General features: G+C 42.6%; 1 protein-coding gene and 1 long non-coding RNA gene across 2 annotated transcripts; one reads left to right on the forward strand and one right to left on the reverse strand.

Moving 5' to 3' along the window:
- The first annotated feature begins 83 nt into the window (after positions 1-83).
- LOC6586106 lies at positions 84-4,920 on the forward strand. Its single transcript, XM_002011693.4, has 2 exons — positions 84-3,571; positions 4,522-4,920. Exon 1 carries the CDS (start codon positions 257-259, stop codon positions 3,434-3,436), a length of 3,180 nt encoding a protein of 1,059 aa, XP_002011729.1. The 5' UTR covers positions 84-256; the 3' UTR covers positions 3,437-3,571; positions 4,522-4,920.
- Positions 4,921-15,944: 11,024 nt separating this feature from the next.
- On the reverse strand, positions 15,945-18,026 carry LOC122757586. Its single transcript, XR_006357684.1, has 3 exons — positions 17,961-18,026; positions 16,862-17,755; positions 15,945-16,796 (listed from the first exon to the last, which is right to left on the reverse strand). It is a non-coding gene; the product is annotated as an uncharacterized LOC122757586 (long non-coding RNA).
- Between the last annotated feature and the right edge of the window lie 458 nt (positions 18,027-18,484).

Raw genomic sequence — 18,484 nt, forward strand, 5'->3', positions numbered from 1 at the left:
AGCAACAAATCATCGCAAAAGGCATTCCCATAAAGCAGCCCATGATTTGAACGTCACTCTGAATGCTACCTGGTGAACGAGAATGTTTCAACAATTCATTTTAGCTTGTTACTGACACGAGTCGGACGAATTTTACTCTTCCAAACTTTTTCGATTCCAAAAATAACTCTAAAACATCTAATAAACTTTCCTTTCTGCACATCTTTTGGCTATATACAAAAATAAATACAACACTATCCTTTTTTTTTTCTTAAGAATGAATCCAGGAGGTGATCGTGTTAAGCCATCAAAGGCTGGTAGCCGGCGAAGGACTCAAACTCAAATTAAAGAACGAAAGGAAGTTGAGGAAATTTTGGGAATGATCTATAGCGAATCATCAGCGGCTGGATTTAGCGGTAACTTAATATCGTCTGAAACACGAATACTGGACAGGCTTGAGACCGTTACCTTTCCCGGTCGTTATGTGACCAGAGTTCTCACTGTTCGTCCATTTGAAGTTACAAAGCGTTTCGTACGTCCGCAAATAACATTTAGTAAAGGATCTGAGCCAAATGCCGATAGCGTCCTGAACAAACTGTTTGGCATTACGAATCTGGAAAGCCTATTGCTTCTGATAACGCCAACAGAAGAGCCATCGGAAAAGCATATCGTGCATGGCTTCGCAATTGACGGAGAGCGTCATCTAGGCGTCACGAGTCTGACCACCGACGAAAAGGATCTACTAGTGTATACCCAGAGACCAGACAACTACACAATAGTCTTCTGCTCGAGCTACGTTGCGCTGGAGGATGCCTTCAAAAAGACGGAGATTAGGAATCGTATCTTTGAGATAACCATAAGTCGGCCAACAAAGCCAATCATTGTGAACTATGACGGAGATGAGGTGTCGCTTTCCATTCGTGTGTTTAAGCCCCGCAAGGAGCTTCCTCCACTCCCCAAGAAGAAGAAGAGCAGCAAAGCAGCACAGCGCTCACCACAATTACCAGTTGATTTGGCTTCAGCAAGGGGACTCCGGCACAGACCGCGTTGCATCTCAATGCTGCAAAATAATGTCATGGCTAAGAGTTTGGCAGCAAACCGCATGCCTCTGGTTGAGACGCCGGACATTGGCCCGTTGGGGCGACCAAAGCCGTCGAAAACGATTATCAAAGCCAACACCGAGATGCAGCTTGGAAAGCACCGAGCGCAGTCCAATTCAAGGACACATCTTGAGATGAGCCCCCCACAACCCAATCAAGCGGATAGGACCAATGCAATGCTGCACAAGAAAGGCAAGGCACGTACCCAGCTCCAGATGTCCAGCGGCAGTCGCAACGAGCCCATGATATGTACGCACTCGGAAATGAATACCAGAATGGACTATGGCCGGGGTCGAACCAATATAGGATTCAACTCGGGAGCCAGCGTGGACAGGAACAGCGCATGGCAGAGAAACTCTCCAGGCGATCTACGCTCAAAAATGATGGACAAATCGCCAGCTCGGAGCCGTACGGTTTCACCGCAAGTCTGCAACAATGCTGACAATAGACCATTGAATAATAAAAACTATTTGGCGATGAGAAATGATCTCGGCGAGAGGCCGTCTGCGGGAAAGTGCAGCAGCTTGATCAATGTGGCCAAGCCTCGTGAGGAGTCGGTCGGACGTAGTCAATCCAATTCAGCTATGACGCGACGAAACAGCGAGGAAACTGTCAACTCGAGGAATGATTCGATAGAGAACCGTACACAATCGCTCGGTCCCATCACCGCCGGCAGCGACAAACTGAAGAAGCTTTTTAAGAACCGCACCTTTTCGACTCTTGCACCGACCCGTCGTCGAAATTCACCGGACACTTTCAAAAATTTCAATGCAAAATATCGCGACTATGGCGATAAGAAGCTAAAAGTTTTGATGAAACCTCGATCAAAGACGCCCCTATTCCAGGACAGCAGCATTTCGTCATGTAGATGCCTTCCCCAGGAGGATTCCGTTATTGTAGTGTCACCGCCTCGCAGCTCGGTGATGGTGACCGATAGTGGAAGCTCAAGCGGCAAGACTCCAGGACCGACCCAGGCGCACTCGCATATTTCCATCACAAGTAGCGATATAGGGTTTAGGACCCCAACAGCAATCACATCGAAAGAGGTTATTCGCGAACGCCATTATCCGTTGCCCACTGGGGACGCGGCATGGTCAAGTCCGACTAGTGAGCGCAATGACATTGAAAGCTCGATCTACAGCTCATCGGGTAACTCGTCCAGTCGAACTGACAGCCCGAGGGTCGACGTGCGAATTGAAGATGACTACGATGATAGCCTGATGTCACTGAGTAACCTGCAGAGGAACGAGGATAGACACGGCACTACATTGCATCAGGAGGAGCTGCGCAGCGTCGACGGTCTACCACCGCCAGCCCCAAGGAAAATGGCTGATCTGCCGCAGCACCAGGCTGACAATGGCAATGGCCCCACCGTGAGCGCACCCAAGCGCAGAATATTTATGACTGAGATCGATAAGTCGAAGATGTTGGAGCGTGAGCGTCTATGGAATTGCGCTAACCCGAAACAGCGAGCAGCGTTCACTGATGGCACCAAGCGTCCGAGAATCGCCCGGCATGTGTTGCAAAAGAAGCCATCCACAGTGAACGATAATATCAAGGTCCTGTATAATCCTCATCCACTGCAGGAGTCCGATGGCGACATTTCTGAGAGCAGCGATGTATCATCCACTCTGAACTTTGAAACATCACAGTCCATCGTCACTGCCAAGTCGTCGGAATTCGAACGGGTCCTGGAACCGGTGCAGGTGCCCGAACACTATTCAGCACGTGCCCACGAGCACCTGAAGACCAAGCTGAGGCGCATGACTGCCAAACAGGCATTCGAGAACTTGGGCAGGCTGGTGCAGAAGATCAATTCCCGATCTATACCACAAAACCGACAGCTGTTGCGTTTCTTTCGCCTCGCTGTACTGCTGGAGATCAAGATGTTTGTTCGATTGGAGACCTACTGGGGAATGCCCCCAACCATCGATCCGCGCTGTCGCCTCGAATGCTACATGTTCGACGATCGCAATGAGTTCGTTCTGTCGATTGGACTGCTCTGCAAGCAGCTCAACATATTTTGCGAACTATTTCCGACTGTCAAGGAAAACATACGCTACGTAGATAATGCTCTGCAGCTGACCATGATGCCGAGGGGATTAACCGATTTCCTCCAAACACTAATGACCACATTGGGTGCCGAGAAGATCTTCAAGATCTTGGCCGAGATGATATACGGGATAATGCAGCCGAAAGCAACGCTTCTCGCTTTGGCACACGCAAACCAAACCAAAATTAACGAATCTGACCAAACCGATCAAGAACTAGTAGATCCCGAGCACAACTCTATATTAGAAATGGAAGAAGCTCTGCAAAAGCTCAACACCGAGTTTGACACAGTCGCTTTGGACTGACCTCATGTTATAAAAAACAAATTATTTACAAATTTGAATATCTGGCCAATGTCTATCCAAATCGCATCCAGTTTAGTTTCGGAAATTTTACCACATCCTTACACGCCTGACGCGACCCAGCTAACATTTATTCCGGTACGTACTTTGCATTTGTGGCTGACAATATTTGCGCACACAATCGATTGGAAAATTGAAAGTTTTTCGACAGTGTTACACTACTTCAAATAGATGGGGAAGGGCGAAGTGGAAAGTGGGAAGGGGCTGTGGCGGCTTAGACTTGTGACAATACAACAAAACACACACCAATGCATCATCAGCAAGTTGAATGCCCCAGACCCAGTCTTAGTCTCAGTCTCAGTCTCCGTCTCTGTCTCAGTCCGTGTTCGTGCCCGTACCGGATCCGTGTCCGTGTCCGTGCCATCATTTACACGCTTCAGGGCACTCGCATTATTTGCACTGTCAGTAGACTAGGGAAGAGGAAAAAAAGTACGCAAGTCTCATAGTTTTCTCATTGTCTGCGCCAGCAAGAAAAACAAAAAATAGAAAAGAAAGAAAGAGGACCTTAAATATTTACATAGCATCTACATGGCTAGAGTGTGGCAGCGCCGGAAGGAAAATCATTTCACTTAAACAAAAAGTAGTCCGAGCGACAAACTCTATAAAACTAGGTAGCTGCAAAGTAATATCAAGCCAGACAGAAGTAAAGGAGGTATAGTGAGAGAGAGAGAGAGAGAGAGGGCGTGGGCAGCCAAAGTCATAACCATCTTTATGCGAAAGAAAATGCATAAGAAAAGGTGCAAAGAGCAGAGCCAAGTCGATTGAGTAGTTTTTGCTGTCCGTTTACCCCGGGCGGACTTAAATTGAAATTAGAGCGCAGACGTGAAGCAATCATTTCAGTGGCAACGCCAAAGCTCAGGCTCAGCCCCCAGCCCCCCAGCCAAGTTGTCTTGGGGCTCAGTGAAGTGTGTATTACATAGACCATTTAATCCCCACTTGCCTCCGCACACAGCTTATGAAATCTGACTATTTTTTGCCATCAGAAACATTCTAGCATAATTCCCTATTTGTTTTCTCCTCTCTTCCAGACGGCAGCCCAATTTGCTGTCCTTTTAAAGTCGATACCATTCACGAGATGCACATAAGAAATGGATTACGTAATTACGTAACTAACTTTGAGGGAGCAGCAGGATACGCTACCGGTGGATTGGAATAACCGAATTGGTCTATATACTCAATAACATATATACACCTGCTATATATGCCCATACTATGGCCCTCAACTTCCAGTCCACTGTGTCCACATATACGAGGCTGCCGCCGATACAAAGTGGATCATTATCTAACTGTTTAGCAAGCGAAAAACAGATATGCCTACATCAAGACCACTTGAATCAAATGTTAAGCTGCTGGGATCACAACTTTTAATTTTTAACTTGTTATTTATAAATTATATTTTTATTAAAAAATTCGTACTTTTGGACAAATGCCGAGTTCTTTTTGCACCAACTAACAGCCAGTAATGTCTATTAGGAACCATATTAAGTCTTTAAGTACGTACAAATCTACCTAGTAAAAGTAAATGTCGAGTCTCAGCAGTTTTTTTTGGGTAGTTCAAATGGTCGGAAAAATGCGCTCAGTGGGCGGTGTCCCAGTCCATCGTAAATCAGGCAAAGTATTTATGTTGTATATCAGGGAAACTAATCGAAGTGGCTGGCTGCCAATAATTTGCCAATCGATAGCCCATGCTGTTGACAGTTTGCGCATACAACGGTAATTAATGTCTTTTATGGCCTTTGGACCCAAAGACCTGGCCAGCCTAACTAGTTATAGCCCCCAATCAATATGAAGTAAAATTGCTTAGGCAGCAATTGCGTTCAGTTTGCATTAGCAACAAATTATAGTTGAGTAAAATGCCACTTATGGCTCTTAGATTAAAAAAAAAAACTCAACTAAACTGAAAGTAAAGTCAACGTTCTTCGTACTCATTCACGAAAATGAAATGGGTATATTCGCTTTGCTGCTTTAAGCTAGAGACTTGAAATTTTGTGCAAATACTCGATATACGTGATCGGGCTATAAAATATCAATATTTTCTCGACCCGCTCACTAAAGGCGTGACAATTCGTAAAATACATTTTCCAGTATCTCTGAAACTATGACAGTCAGAAACTTAAAATTTAACGACTACATTACTCAATGAATGTGAATGTGTATTCTGCTGTCGGTAACGCCCGACTACAGCAATTTAACTTATTTTCGCTTACACTTTATTGATTTATATTTCATAAAACAAAAGAAATAAAACTCATGTAACACTAATTTTCACATATTTACGAAATGATTTTGAAGCTGCTGCGATAAAAAAAAGATTTATTACGCAGTTTTTCCGAGCATTTGCCCAACTTTGTCCTTTTTTTTTTTGGGTGGCTCGATTAAAGGAAACAGCTGTAATAAATTCAACTTTCAGCACAATCGATTGTCGCCGTTGTCCTTAATGCTGGCGACTCCATGAAAGGCTATATTAAATATTTAATATGTATGTACCATATAAATATATATTATATCTTTAAACCAATGGGAGTTCGCTTCAACGATTGTCAGTGTGGTTTATGTATGTGCATGACACATTTCGGAATATATTGAGCATGATTCAATAATTCGATAACAGCTGCCGAGCTAATTCAACCAAGCTGAATGACAGCGTGGATTAGCATTTCAGTCGGACGTAATTCCTCTTTTGCTTGACCAGCAATAATAATAATAATTGATAAATTTCAATTTGAAATGCATTCGGCCGTCCATGGAATCAATTGGCTAACCAGATGCTGTTAATTGAGTCTGTTTCATATTTAAATCCTATTTAATTCAGTTAAGACCGTTGATTACCTCATACTAAAATGTAACTTTCAATTAAGTTCAGCCCAATTAGGGATAATTACAATTACTGAAAATTTGTTAGCGATTCATTGAACTGATCTAATTGGTTCTCCGTGTGAGTAGCGTTTGCAACATCGTATGTTAGCCGCGTATATTCGCTATTGGTGTGCTTTTCAATTTTGTTGTGCACATCCTGTGCACTCACTGCCCGTGGAAGTTTTTCTAATTCGCTTTAATATACTTGTAACTTGTAACGTGCTACTCCACGAGCCAGCAGCGTATAATTAAAAAACTTTACATGAATCATAACACACGCTCATTTAACTTTAATTTGAAAACTTTTGCCTAACCCAATCAGCGCCAGCGCCCAGCGCACAGTGAACAATGGGATACTCGCGCAGAACCCACATAGTGAAAGCTAAGGCGAAGAATGAATACAAACTTGAGTTTCAGCTTAACCGATACTTCGCTAACTTCGTCATTCTTATTGCCATTGTCATTGTCATTGTCATTGTCATTGTCATTGTCATTGTCGTTGTCATTGTCGTTGTCATTGTCATTGTCATTGTCATTGTCATTGTCATTGTCATTGTCATTGTCATTGTCATTGTCATTGTCATTGTCATTGTCATTGTCATTGTAATTGTCATTGTCATTGTCATTGTCATTGTCATTGTCATTGTCATTGTCATTGTCATTGTCATTGTCATTGTCATTGTCATTGTCATTGTCATTGTCATTGTCATTGTCATTATCATTGTCATTATCATTATCATTGTTATTTTCAAAATTAGTTCATCTTTTAAGTTGATGCTTAAGCTAACAATGGAGAGATCAAGAGGTTGCTTCTCGTAGCAAGCTCTTTAGCCATTTAATATGAATAGCCTGTTGTGATTGTATCTCAAGAGGCTAAGAGTGAACCGTGGCGGATGCGAAACTGACAAACAGCTTTACAACGGACACTTGCCTTGCGTCCTCAAACGCATCCTTTGTCCTTCGTGGCGCATTGTTGCCTTGCTGCAATCGCCGCTGCCGCTGCCACAGCAGTTGCTGTTGCTGTTGCTTTTGCTCCGTTTACATTTCCGTAGATGTCGCCATTTATTTTATGCAGTTGTCGCCGTTTTGAAGACGGCAGCTGCATTAGCTTTAAGCTGCTTAAACTGTCGTCCGGTGGTCTATTTGTCCGAAGTGTTCAGGCAAACGCTTAAGCCCTTCGCTTCGCTTTCTGACTAACTGCCTGTTTGGCTATTTGGCTGCTAAATCAAATTGCAGCTGCTGACGGCCACCCAACAAAGCAACTGCCGCCGGCTGTGCTCACTCAACGGCAGCAGACAGCTGAACAGGCACAAAGCATACTTTCGAGCAACTGCAGACAACAAAGACTCCTCAAACAACAGCAATACTAACACCAACACTGCCAGCTACATCAACAGCAGCAGCATCAACAACTTAGTGATGGCAAGTTTCAGTGCAACTGGAGCTGCAGCCATTGATTTGATGACTTTTTGGCACTCTAGTTCCATCTGGATTTTAATTTGGTAGAGTGGAACTGCAAAATGGCAAATACTTTGATTGAGAATACGATGACTCACAACAAAGTCCTGTCGACTTTCCATAAGCCACTGCTGTTGCTGTACTACTTTGGCTTTAAAGCACTTTACGGCTGGTAAAACAGAGCTTAGCCTCAGCTCAGATCTCACAGAGTATTTGATAGTCGCAACCAAATATAGCTATTATTGGCTTTTATTGCTGTTGTTGCTGTGACATAAGCTCAGCTGGAATATTCGAAATTTCTCGTCAAGGTCTTCCTGGAAGAAAACTATTCTGCCTGTCCCAGAATAGGGTTAAAATTCATGTTGTAACTAAATTAAAAATATGTGCAAACATTATTGCACAAAATGAAAGGAATTTTGAAAAATAATTGCATAACTAGTTAGTTTGTCAAAAATAGAAACAAAACAGCAACAAAAAAACTACTAACGGCTACCACAATAACCACAATTTGCCCCACCCACAACACGCTTAACTGTTGGCCCAAAAGTTTTCCTGAAAAAATGCGTACATAATATGCCACCGAAAAACGAGTAAAGAGGCTTTAGCCAAGACTCTTCGACTACGAGATACCCTGAACCCTTCGATGAACTAATATTTCAATAATTCCATACTCTGCAACCTTATTTGTTGAATAAATTTCTTTTGTAGATCTGAAATCTATAGCTCTAACAGTATTCAAATCACGCTTCAGAAACGAGGACAAACTTTTGGTTATTATCGATTATATTGAGTTATCGAAAAATAAGATAAACTCGTACTTCGCATGGTATACTCGAGTAAAATTTCAAGTCTCTACTTTTTGTGGCTTAAGGACGGACTAATAGGATGTGCAGATTCAGCTCGTTATCCTGATCAACGCACTTATTTACTGTAAGGGGTCTGCTAAGCTTTCCTCTCCCTGTTGCAAAAATTTCCACGAAACCCTTATACCCTGATTTCCCATTTTCAATGGGCTAAGGGTATGAAAACATAACATGCCGTCCCCAACAAAAAAAAAGGTAACAACAATAGAATACACAACAATGGTTTTTGTAGCTCTTACAGCTAGCAACCTTAAATTAATCAAGGTATGTTTATTTATACATCCTTTTTTTTTTGTCGTTTCATTTTATTAGATATATATATATTTTTAGCAGCTTAAACGCTTTGACAAAACAATTTCTTTTAATTTTACAAATGTAATATATTTATTTAAATTATATTGTATTTTATTTACATATACATATATTTAATTTCGTATGTATTTGATTTGCTGTATTTTCTATATTCTACATTTAATATTTTTCATCTGTTTTACATTTGTATAGATAAAAAATACATATTTTTTGTATATACATATTTTGTTTTGTAATGTATTTAAAATTTTTTTAATATGTAACATTTAATTTTATTTGCCTTTACTTAAAAATTAATAAAAATTTATCTATAAGAAAAAAAGACAGAAATACTTTTTGCTGCTTTGCAAAAACAATCAATTAAATTGAATTCAATAAAACTGTCCAGTGGAAAGATAAATATGCATAAACAAGTCGGGAATCTTTTTTCATCATTTTAATTCAGTAATTTTTTGTTGGCCTGTTAAATGTGAACTCAAATGTGAGACTATATGCTCTAATGCCCTGACTGAAGCGTATCGGCATGAGATAAACACTTGGTCCACTTATTCAACGTGTGTGTGAAAGAGAGAGAGGGAGAGAGAGAGAGAGAGAGAGAGGGAAAATGCTCCCAGTTCGTATGAAATCTAAATGGATAGAGGCAGCTCAGCAGTTCAGTCGGTAGTGCAGTAAGGATACCAGGGCTAAGATCAAGCTTGAATATACTAAATCTAATATTTGAATACTCTAATATATCTAACTGATATTAACATGGTGATTTACATATCTGCACTAAACCAATTCAAATTGATTCACAGCGAGGCTCATTCACCCAATTGACGCGCTTCCTGCAGTTGAAGTGCTTTGGTCTGAGAGGCTTTAATGGCGGCCACTTCAGCTGGCCATCATAGCCGCTGTTACACTGGCTTTCAATGAGTGGCATTCGGGAGGAAAACATTATTTGAATATGGTCAGGCAGTGGCAGGAGCCTGTTGCGCAGTTGCCAATGGCCAGAGCCGAGCTCTTCCTTCCCATAGCGAAGTGGGGCAAAGCAATTTGCAATGGTTTTATTTTCGCATTCTATCTCTCTCGCTCTCGCTCCCCCTCTCTCGTTCTCTTGCTTTTTGTTGTTGTTCTGTTTTGACAAACGACTCTGGCCACAATTTGTTTTTTGTTTTGTTTGTTTTTGTTTTTTCTCTTGCTTTTTTTGTATTTTTGTCAAATGCTTTCCACTTTGCGCTTTTTTGTCGCCTTGTCAACTGCAACTTTTGTTGACAATTTGGCCAGGCAGGTGTCGCAGCTGGCGCTGGCCGTTGGTATGGGCGCAGAACGGCCAAAAATTTAATAAACTGGGCGCTTAAGTAAAAAATCCTGCCCGTGTCCTGGCCGGGGCCCCATCGTCCACGTGCCAATAATTGAGTTTTGATGGACCTCGCCGTTCGAGCTGGCTGCCTTCTTTCTGATGGCGACATCTGTTCTCATGCAAATTTGTACGGCACAATCACCCCCCCACCACCACCACCACCAACAAAAAGAACAACAGCAACAGCAACATCCCGCTTAAGCATTGACCATTACATTGATCATACGCCCCGTGCGCCTACCCGTTCGACCTTCAGCCGTAGCCGCAGCCAAAGCCGTCATCAAACGTAATGTTGCCACGAAACCCTTTGGGCCTATTGTGAATAGCCAAGCACAAAAACAAAGTGTCGGTAGAGTGAGATGCTCTACTTTAAACGAGTGTAGCTCCCAGCTCCACTCTTCGATTCGATGCTCCTTTGTGGGTTGGCGCTCAAGTTCATCCTTTTCCTAAGCACTTAGCCGCCAAAGTCAAGTAGGTGAGAGCACTCAATGCCATCCATTCGTATCAACCGAAACTAAGCCTCCAATCAAGGCCACGTGAGTATTCAAGGCACGCAAAACAAGAGCCCGACGACACTTGACTTTCGTTGCTTTTCGCGGTCAAATTAAATGGGCAAAGGCGGCGCTTAAAGCCAACCAGGAGATGTGTGCTTCATAGTGTATGTGTGTGTGTGTGTATGCGTGTGCGTGTGCATAGAGTGGATATGGAATAAACAAACGTAAACTCAGCTCGAATTTAGCTTTCGATTGGCAGCTATTAATCAAGCTTGATTAAAGCTTCAATACTTGACCCGAGCACCGCAGCCACAAGCTGCAGCCCTCAGCCACAAACAGTTCATTCGTGTATCCTGGTCATGTACTCGCCACGCCCTCCTACTGCTGCTCACCGCACCCATCCCCAGACGAACAAGCGTGGGAACTTGTAAATGAGTGTGAACGTATATCCTGCTCGAATTGTGCGTTAGCGAACGGGGGGAGTGGAGGCATGTGGAGGTTGCTGGAGCGGGATGAATCACACTCCCAATTTGTGCTGCCCGCTGGCCATTACGAGTCGTAAATGGAACAGTCAAGAGCAAGGTTATATTTAGATTATTCATAAACCGTTTGCCCCAACTCGGCGGTCTCCCGGCGATATCTGCAGACATCGCGACAAATGCTCCTTCCGCCCGGACACGTACGTACTCCTGCCACGACAGCGACAAATACTAAAGACTCGCACCATAATCGATGAATCTATCAACGATGTGATGATGGCCACCCTTTAGAGGGAGACCAGCCCACACTCCCTCTCTCTCTTTCTCTCTCTCTCTCTCTTTCTATTCTCTCCCACACCTCTCGCTGGATAAATGGCTGGCCATAAAATCTTATGAAAACTTTTCATCTTTCGCGCTGTCGTCTGCGCGTCCGCTGTATTGGCTCACTGTCTTCCCTCTCCCTCTCCCTCTCCCTCTTCTGTCTTCTGTCTTCATTTGTGCCATATTATTAATTATTTTGTATCTCTCTCTCTCTCTACCCAAAAACAGTCAGACAGCCAGCCATCCAGCCAGCCAGCTAGACACTTACCCATGGAGCTCAGTGTAATTTGATTGTTCGCAGCTTTGTTGTCGTAAGCTTCTGCTGTTTATGACACTGCGACGGGCTCTTCATCTACGCGATCCTCTTATGGGCACAGCCACAGCTGGTGGCACTTGATGGCATGCTTTACTCCACTTTCCCACTTCTCCACTCCTCCAACCGCTCGATTATGAGCAAATAATTCGTCCGATTGCTTGTGGCCTTGAGGCCTTGAGCCTTCCTTTACAGGCAGGACTCGTCCTGCATGTCAGAAATAGAAATGTAATCCTTTCTGGCCTTATAGTTTCATCTAATTGCACTCAAACGCATTCCATTTACCCAATTGTTGCTGGCTGTTGCGACGATTCCTTGTGGCCGATTCAGTTGAATGCGAAAAACTTGGCACATTCCGTTTGGGGCAGCCTGCTGCAGTGCGTCCCATTGCAAGGGAGGCTGCAGAAGAGGAATGTGTCATGCCTGGAGCTAGTGATATGACCGAGGCAGGAAGAGTTGTTGCTCTGGGCCGGCTGCGGTGCTCGGACTGGGGCACTCTTGCAACACTTGACAAATGGGCGGCATGGGACGACTTGGCGCCCTTCGTTCCACTCGAGTGCGTTTCACGGGTGCTTTGACCCCCTGGCAGCTGTTAATTGTTATCGCAGTGACCGAGGCGACAATAATCCACGACGTTATGCGGTGTCATCGCACCGCCCCGTGGGTGTCGGAGCGTGTCAATGAACGTGGCTTGAGATTCCATTGACTTCTGTTTGGGCCTTGTGCTGCAAGTAACTTTGACCGCATACTCAGTGAGATTGCAGGCCGACTGAGTGGGATGGGGGGTGAGGCTTGAAAACGTTTGAGAATTGGCCACGCTGAAATCCATTTGAGTCAACAAACAAATAGGCAGTCGCGCGTTGTGTGTGTGTGTGTGTGTGTATGTTCTTGTGTTTGAAAAGCGGAAATTGAATTTATATTCAAAGTTTAGTTATAGCTAAAGCCGACGGCTGGACTTTCGCGCCGGATAAAGCAAGCCAAGCGCTGCAATTGCATTTGGCTGTCGACATCTGCGGCCTCTGTCCTCGGCTCTCGCTGCTCTGTCCGAAAGTAAATAAAATAAAGAGCAGCCGTTAGTCCGTGCTGTCCGGGCTGTCCGGTCCGTCCGTCCTCACGGCTGATTGGAAAAAATTGCACGGCAAAGCGTAAATAAATACTCGCGTGTGCAAATATGCAGTCAGTCGATACAAACGATGCGAAATGAATTTACAGTTGAGATGCTCGGAACACAGACACCAGCAAATACCTCTCCACCTGTAACAGAAAAAAGACCCATATCTCACGTCTGCCAGCTGTCGTAGGCAGCATACAATGCTGTCATAGCCGTACTTAAACTATATATTAAAGCTCAGCTCCAGCGACATGCAAAGGCAGCTCCAAGCTGATCCAATAAATTGATATGATATATGTCGATTGCTGATCCTGGACTTACGGCTCTGACCCGATTCGACCAATTTCAACAGCAGCAATTATTATTGGTGCATTATTTATTCAAATCATAGCCAAAGGCTTTTTCCATTTTCAACTGCAAAACCCATTCGATTTTAGCTTATGTTTTTTAATCCGCCAGCAAATAAATCGAGAATATAAAATACTATATAGTTTCGCCTGCAATTGGAAAACGCTAACGTTTCATTATTCATAGCATCATTAGAAATTTTGGCATTTGAGCGCGCAAATTGGCCGCACGTCCATTGCGGAAGAGCGATATTAAAACTGGTAAGTGGGCGTCAATCGGGAGTGCTCGACTAGCAAATACCCGCTACTATGGGAAAGTATCAAATACCTGCGATGCTAGATGGGGGCACTGAATCTCAATTTCAGGACAGTAATATGAATATAAATCTAATGCTCTAGTACTCTGATACTCTACAATTAAAATATACCTTTTAGACACCTGGTGAAGGTATTAGAAATCCACTATATACTCATTGGAAGTATATTGTAAATACAACTGGTTTTAATGCTGAAAGACTCTATCAAACTATTATCTAGTAGCTAAATTACCAGATAATAGTCGTCCCAGGCTGCTTATATGAAAGATCTCCTAACAACATTCACACAACGAACAAAATTAAATTTGACTAAGCAAAGTACTACGATGATGGATATCAGCTGGACTATGATCGATTCTAATTAGTGATCTATCCCAGGGATCTATCTCAGGGAATTATGGATTGCAGTAATCTTTTTTTTTATGATTTAATATAGGAATCTATACCTGGAAACTATACTTGATATCGATTTCTAGCTAGGAAAAATCATGAACTTTCACACCCCCTTCCGCCCATCACAATATATACCCCTTGAAAGCGGCCCCAACGAATGGCAGGGTATATAATTACAAGAGCAATTAAAATAAACAGCTAATGAGATCCGCCAACGCACAAATTATTGGAACAATTCAAAATCGAAATACGTATGGGCTTGAAATAATTTAATTGAAATTGCAAATTTGATGGGCGTCAAATTTATACGGTTTCCTAGTGCGTGGTTTCATCAACAGCTAAGAATCTATAGTATTCATATACATGTATGTAAGTATGTATAGCTGTTTTGATTCTTGCCACTCTCTTCTATTCTGTTTGGTGAAGTAAGAGAACTTCATAGCCTACATCTGAAAGTCTAGAAATTAACATGAGCAATTCTTGCATTTGTGAATGTAAGATGATCGAAGATATCATCATAGACACTAATCCATGCGAATACAGTAGTATAACATATGCTATGCAGAATATACAGAAATATTTTAAAGACTCAAACAAAAGCAACTCTTATTGTGGACAGACTTTTTAAATTAAATAAATTCCAATAATAAATTTCGAACTTTAGAGTTCAATTACCGTTTTTTGCAAACTGAGCGTGGAGCCTAAATTATCACATATTTCTACTAATCAATTTCTGGGAAACCATGCTTTTATACTCGTTCACGAAGTGAGTAAGGCATATTGGTTTTGTTTTTTCGCCTGTCCTTCTGTCTATACGTTCGTTGATTTGTCCTTTTGTTCACCCGTTCTTCCGTTTGACCGTCTCTTCGTCGTTCCGTTTAACCTTCTCTTCGTCGTTCCGTCCTTACGTATGTCCGTCTGTCCGTCAGTGCGTCACTCCGATTTTCTGTCCGTCCGTCTGACAGTCTGTCCTTCTGTTTCTTTGTGCTCCTATCTATCCGTCCATCTCTTCGTCCGTGCGCTTATCCGTCCATCCGTTTAACCATCCGTCTGTCCCACCGTCTCTCTGTCTTTCCATTAGTCATGTTGTTGCTATTAAAGTTAAAGACTTGAAATTTCAAAGATTGCAGATTTTCTGCCACTAGAAACGTGGTTTCTGTATCTCTATCTAGTATATGGGAAATGGTTAATGAGGTCAAATTTGGAATCTATATTCATGTATGAACAACTTGAAATATAACTTAAATATATTTCGAGTGTGATAAACCAGTTTGATCTCTGTCCTTAGCAGTTGAATTTTTTTTAGAACGGAGCACAATAATCTTGATTTTTTTCGAGCTGAGTCAAAGCAAAATCTATCATACAAACTTTCAAGAGTTTGTGCGAGTGTAGCTAAGCTCTGTTGTATCAATATTTTTTTACACGTTTTACACCCCTTTCTCTGCAGCTCTCTACACCCCAGTGTCGTCACGTGCAGAACGCCATTAGCTTTGCTTGTTGGACGACATTTCTGGGGACAAGCTGAAATAGAAATAGTTATAGATACGCATCGACTCAGCGGCGACTCATTAGCGCATTACCTGGCTAAATGACTCGAAATTTGCGGCAGCTGTTGTGCTGCGTCATTGATATTGTTCAGTTATTAGGTATACTATATATATATATATATATATAGTATCCAATATGAGTAGTTTTTGCTAAGCGACTTGCCGATAAGTTTTTAATTAAAAATTGTGGAAACACACAGACGCCGACGCACCTGTTGGTACTTCAGCTGTGGGTGTGGCCGATGGGCGAGGTGGCCCGACCAGGCCAGGGCCTGGCTGCCACTTAACCTCGGTTGTCTTGAAAAATCATAGCAGGAAATCAAAAATACACACAGCTGACGCCATAAATGAGATAACAAGTTTGTAATTTCGGCATAATTGCGCCCCCGCCCACCAGCCCCCGCCCACAAGGGCAAGGCAGCCGTAGGTTAACTCGGGCCAACACTTGACTCCCGATGTACATTTGATTCCGCTTAAGCTTAGGCATAAAGCTAACGTGGCTGCTGCTGGCGCAGTTGTTGCTCCTTTTTTGTTGTTATTTTTTTTTTTTTTTTTTTATTAAAATCAAACTGGCATATTTTTGTGCCCTGGCTGTGCAGCTAAACTTTGGTAAAACTCTCGCGTCGCCTACGCTGGCGGCCCCACACACGTGCTGCCAAATGCCAGATGCTCCACATGCCAGAAGCAAATGACAGCCGCAATTCCCCCCCCTCTGAGACCCAGGGCCAGAGAGCCGACTCTTGCCGCTCATCTAATTAAGTTCGCATGAAATTTATAGCCGGCATTCGTTTGGCCTTCTGCGTCGAGTGACAGCCTCGTCTAGTCCGCATGGGCATTGCGAACAGGATCAGGATCGGGATAGGGATAGGGATTGGGATTGGGATTGAGCACTTTTATGCTTCGCTGCTTCGATTCAGAACTGGCAACAATTACCTGGCCATGAACCATTTTTAGTTAACCGAGCCTTCGCCTTTGAAGTTGGCCAGTCTATGGCAACAAAACATTTTCGCAAAAGTTGATTTTTCTTTTGGGCTTTCATTTGGCTTGCTTTAAATAAATATGAGTTTTTCACTCTACAGGCCTGCTGGGCCTCGGCCACCCAGAGCCTTAACAGGAACCTGGACTTTAAGCATTGAAGCTGAACAACTTTCTGCAGAACGAGAGCGCAAATTTGTAGCAAAGACACGTTATAAATGCATTTACATTAATAATTACATTTCATTCACTTAGCACGAATTTCGCATAATCCTAGCCAAGCTGATGATACTCTGGCCACAGGTGGCGAATGGAAAGTTCATGCTGAGAGTCTCAACCATTTAGAGCGCATTGATTTTGGCTTGGCATCAGAAGCCTTTTTCGTCCTTTCCTGTGTCCATTAAGTTAGGGTATTCTGGATCAGAATAAGAGATGATAGCAACTAGTCTTCTTCGATTTCCCATCCATCCTTAAATTACAGAAATTCTTGTTCATCCTTCGACCTTCCGTGCGTCCTTAGTATTCGCGTATCCTTGATCAGCATCGAGGCTGAAGCTAACCAGCCTCTTTTGTCCTTCTTTATCAAAATTAATATCTTTTCCATCATTTCGTTTGTTCTTCATGTCAGAATTAATAGCCGCATCTCTCTAACCTTTTACGACCATCTGCCTTCGTTTAATTAATATTTTGATCAGAATCTATGCATCAAACTCTCTACCATTTTTCTTCCCTCCTTCCATTCTTGAAAAATTGAATTTGTAGTTTTCATTATTCCATCTTCTCTTAGAATTGGGACCACCATTAATAGCCTTTTGCATACTTCCGTTTGTCTCGATAGTATTTAAATCCTTGATCAGTTGCGATAGACACACCATACTATCTTTTAAGTCCTTTAAGCGTACATCAGGCAAAGATATTCTTGATTATCTTTCTATCGTTCTGTCCACCCTTAAAATATATAAATCTTTAGTCAAAATCTCAGCAGTCTTTTTCTTGATTCCCTTCCCCGAATGAGATTTTAGGGTATCTGCTAGACGAATGCACTCGCTTCGAGTACTTTAAGCTGCTAGTCAAAGTAGAAACTCGTGCTTTGGCTTATAAACACATGTTAGAGGTAAAAATCTACTCGGGAAACTGTGTTTAAAAAAGAAAAATAGAAATTATTCAATAATCCTATTAAAATGAATTTATTATGTACACTCAAAGCACTCGTTTATGAGTGTGTGTGTGTGTGTGTGTGTGTGTGTGTGTGTGTGTGTGCGTGTTTATGTTAGTGTATGAAGCTTAGGGCAATTTCTAATGAAGCGTTTTTAGCAGGAGTACAAGAGTCTTTGCTCACACATTGAGAATTTATTTAATTAAGAAAACTGTTGAATTTTCATATGAAGTATGAAGCAAATATTGCTAATTCGAGTTGACTAAACAACTAGTGGGCAAACATCAGCTAAGTGGCTGACGTCAATATAGACTTGTTCGGCTTGCACTAAATGCTTTAATGTGTTTGGTTAGGCTTGCTAATCCAGTTCACAAAGGAATCAAGCGTGCGTCGTCTCGTCTCGCCGGCTTGGGGCAATGGCTGCTGCACTTCCATTCGATTCAATTCGAGTCAATTCAATTCAATTCAATTAAAAACCTAATGAAACGAGAGCTCAACTGATTTGCTGATGGTTAAACAAACAAAGCAATAAACATTCCGTCAGCCAGATTTTCTTGTCTTTACCCTCTGACCATTTCTTTTTCTTTTTGCTTTTGCCTAACACTCGTTCGGCAAGCACGGTCAGGTATATTAGTTGGGGGCGTGTAACCTTATGGATAGAAGCCGTTACGCATTGAAGGTGAAAAGGCTTGAGGATAATCATGAAC

This window comes from Drosophila mojavensis, unplaced genomic scaffold, assembly GCF_018153725.1.
Source record: "Drosophila mojavensis isolate 15081-1352.22 unplaced genomic scaffold, ASM1815372v1 contig_136, whole genome shotgun sequence".
In the NCBI taxonomy this organism is placed as follows: domain Eukaryota; kingdom Metazoa; phylum Arthropoda; class Insecta; order Diptera; family Drosophilidae; genus Drosophila; species Drosophila mojavensis.

What these genes read in the sequence shown, in the direction of transcription:
- LOC6586106 (XM_002011693.4), top strand. Translation starts at nt 257, where the DNA reads ATGAATCCAGGAGGTGATCGTGTTAAGCCATCAAAGGCTGGTAGCCGG.